Here is a 3,293-nt window from a genome sequence, read left to right on the forward strand (position 1 = left end):
CCTATACAGCCAGGCTCCACAGGCCAGTCTATCTCTAAGGGGGAGACTCAAATCACAGCTTTATTGACTTCAGGGTTTGAACTTAGCCACACAAGTGGACACAGCGAAGGGTGGTCAGGGAGACCAGGAACTGAGCGTCACACACAGGATCCCCCTTGGGAAGTTGGAGCACCACCTTCCTTCCCTCCAAGAGCCTGTGTGGGAGACGCAGGCACTGGGACCAGGCCACCGCGAAGGTGAGGTCAGTGCAGCAGCAGGGCTGGCTGGGCGGTACATGATGAGCAGAATGTCCTCTGAACTCTTAGCTCCCGCCCTTGTACGAAGTGCAGGTGTCTGGATCTCCTGGCCCGACCCAGGTAAGGGGGCCAAGTCACACAGACCTGAGCTGGGGGAGCACTTCTGTCTCCTCTGTGCCTTTGTCCTCAGAGCGGGTTCTTGGGATGCAAAGGGCCGTGTGAGCCCAGGGGCACCTGGCTAAAGGTGGCAGGAGTCTTGGGAATGAGCAGGGAACTCACTTTGGGGGCTGAGTCCAGGTTCAGAAGGAGGAGGAGGCTGGGTCTGCTGGACTCGCACTTGGGGGAGGTGTTGAAGGACCTCTCCAAGCCAGGGCCCCTCCCTGGCTGCAACCTCAGTGTGCCTCTTCCTGTCCCTCCATCACGCAGGGGACTAGGTGGCAAGTACAGGGAAGGGGCCCTGCCAGAAGCCCAGTGCACTTCACCAACCCCTCGTCCTCATGGTGAGGAGAGCCCAGGAGCCTATACTTCAGTCTGGTCTCCAGGCTCAGCACTGCCCACAACGGCCAGCGAGGGCTCCTTGCCCTCCAGGAAGGCGGCGACGCTCTGCTTTTGGCTCCGGAGGGCCAGCTGCAGGGGTGTGCAGCCCTCCCCAGCCTGGACGTCCAGCTGGGCACCAGCTCTGACCAGCACTTTGAGGATAGCCATGTTGCCCTTCAGGGCGGCCAGGTGGGCAGGGGTCCAGCCTCCCTTGCTGTGGGCATGGACGTCTGCGTGGTGCTCCAGGAGGTGGGTGACGCTCAGGAAGCTGCCCCTCTGCACCGCCAGGTGGAGGGGTGTCCAGCCTGACTGCTCGGCAGCATTGGGGTCAGCCCCGCATTGCAGCAGCACTGCCACTACCTCCTCCTCCCCGTGGCGGGCAGCCAGGTGCAGGGGGGTCCAGTTCATGCTGCCGGGAGCCCCTAAGTCTGCATGGCTCTCAGCCAGCAGATGGATGATCTCCAGGTGGCCCTTGTAGGCTGCTAGATGCAGGGGTGTCCAGCCCTGCTGGGTCGGCAGCTCGAGGCTGGCCCCATACCTGAGCAGCATCTTGCAGATAAGGTACCTGCCCCTGGCGGCTGCGGTGTGCAGTGGGCTGTAGCCATCCCGGTCAAGGGCATCAGGGGCCGCCCCACTCTTCAGCAGGTGTTGGATGGCCCTGACTTTGCCTCGCTCCACGGCCAGGTGCAGTGGTGTCCGCAGGTTTCTCTGCTGAGCATCTAACTCAGCCCCCTGGCCTGTCAGCAGCTTGACCAGGGTGACATGGCCAAAGTAGGCGGCCACGTGGAGAGGGGTCTTGCCCTCGGCCTCACGCAGGTTGGGGTCAGCTTGACGGGAGACCAGAAGTCGTGCCACATTTTCAAAGTTGTTCTGTGCAGCCAGGTGGAATGGGGTCCACCCCTCATGCTCCTGGGCATCCACGCGGGCCCCGCGGTCCAGGAGCAGGCGGGCGGTTCGGTCGTCCCCATTCTGGGCTGTGAAGTGCAGCGGAGTCCAGCCGTCCTCATCGGCCAGGTTGGCGTCGGCCCCGTGGTCCAGGAGCAGGGCGCACAGCTCAGGCTGCTGGTCCTGGGTGGCGATGAGCAGGGGCGTGTAGCCGCAGGCCGTTTGGCAGTCCACGTCGACCTCATGGGCCAGCAGCAGCCTCACCTGCTCCACGCTGCCCTGCGCCACCAGGAAGTGGAGGGGGGTGACCTTGTTCTCGTAGATGCGCAGCTCCTCATCGCTGGGGACCAGGCTCTCACTGTCCGAGAGCTGCAGGACCCGCTTCAAGTCGCCTCCTGACTCTGCTGGGAGAGAGGTGGGGTTGAAAAGGACCTTGACCTGCCCAGAGGTCCTCTCGGCCACCCCCCTGCCTCCTGAAGTACCGCCTGGGGGACAGCGGCTAGAGAAGCGGCTTTCCTGACACCCAGGTCTCTGTGCAGGGTCCACTGTTCTTCCCCTGAGAACGGGAGGCAAGGCCTGGGTGCAAATCCTGACCCACCCCTCAGCATCACGTGCCCTGAGCCAACTCTGACTCTGAGCCTCCAGGTCCTGATCCTTAAAGGGGACACAAACAATGCCCACCTCATACTACCATTGTGAAGACAGATTGCCCTCCCCCCACTCCCCAGGCGCCCCGAGATTCTGATTTCATTCGTCTAGGTCAGTGGTTGGCAAACCGCGGCTCGCGAGCCACATGCGGCTCTTTGGCCCCTGAGTGTGGCCACGAAGTTTCAATCGCACTGTACGTGCGCGCCCCCTGTGGTATTTTGTGGAAGGGCCACACTCAAGGGGCTGCAGTTTGCCGACCACTGGTCTAGGTGGCCCAGGCATTGGCATTTTTTTTCATTCTCTAATTCCTGGGGGGTGGGGGGTGAGAGGGGGCCTGGGAGGCTGGGAAAATGGTGTGGTTTTCTCTGGCTCCCGATGTGCATGCATTCTGGACTCACCGCTGTCTGTAAGCTCCTGGCTGACCTCCTCACTGACCTGGGGAGGGAGAACCAGAGACACAGGGTGGATCAGCAGGGCCGTTCTGGTCCATGCCGTCCGCCACTCCTTCCTTCTCCCCAGTACTGTCCTCCAGGGGTAGGACTCATCCCCCAGGTCCTCAGAGACCCCCCTCCTAGCCACTCCCACCTCCAGCTGTGTCTAAAGGAAAACCTGATCAGGGAGACTCTGCTAGAAAAAGGTGGCCCAGGGCGTTGGCTTCCCCTTGGGCCACATGGCAAGCAGGGTGGCTGTGTGGGTTCAGCCGGGAGCCTACACCAACCATGGCTGACTCGCAAGTCAGGGAATGGACAGAACAGTGATGGTGCCGATGTCCACGGTGGGGAAGCCTGGGCGAGCTGAGGTCTCCCCCTGCAGGACAGGCCTCTGCTTCATCCCACACATTTGAGAGAGGCCACGACCACCACTAACCCTAGAGAACCTTGGCATACTTAGGGAAACGGGACCCCTGGCACAATGAGGGCTGGGTCCTCACTTCCTCTTCAGCCAGGCGGCCTTGTGAGGGCCAACACTATGCACGCACCCCCATGC

The 3,293-nt window shown here is 62.1% G+C and overlaps 1 protein-coding gene across 1 annotated transcript in view; it reads right to left on the minus strand.

Moving 5' to 3' along the window:
- Positions 1–373: 373 nt before the first annotated feature.
- The window catches only part of ANKK1 (ankyrin repeat and kinase domain containing 1), a 13,470-nt gene continuing 10,550 nt past the window's right edge, over positions 374–3,293 (minus strand). Inside the window, exons 4-5 of the mRNA XM_023757929.1 lie at positions 2,705–2,827; positions 374–2,059 (exon numbers count right to left, since the gene is read on the minus strand). Coding sequence (XP_023613697.1) covers positions 756–2,059; positions 2,705–2,827 — 1,427 coding nt within the window. The 3' untranslated portion in view covers positions 374–755. The remainder of the gene's footprint in view (positions 2,060–2,704; positions 2,828–3,293) is intronic.

This window comes from Myotis lucifugus, unplaced genomic scaffold (genome assembly GCF_000147115.1).
Source record: "Myotis lucifugus unplaced genomic scaffold, Myoluc2.0 scaffold_117, whole genome shotgun sequence".
Taxonomy (NCBI): domain Eukaryota; kingdom Metazoa; phylum Chordata; class Mammalia; order Chiroptera; family Vespertilionidae; genus Myotis; species Myotis lucifugus.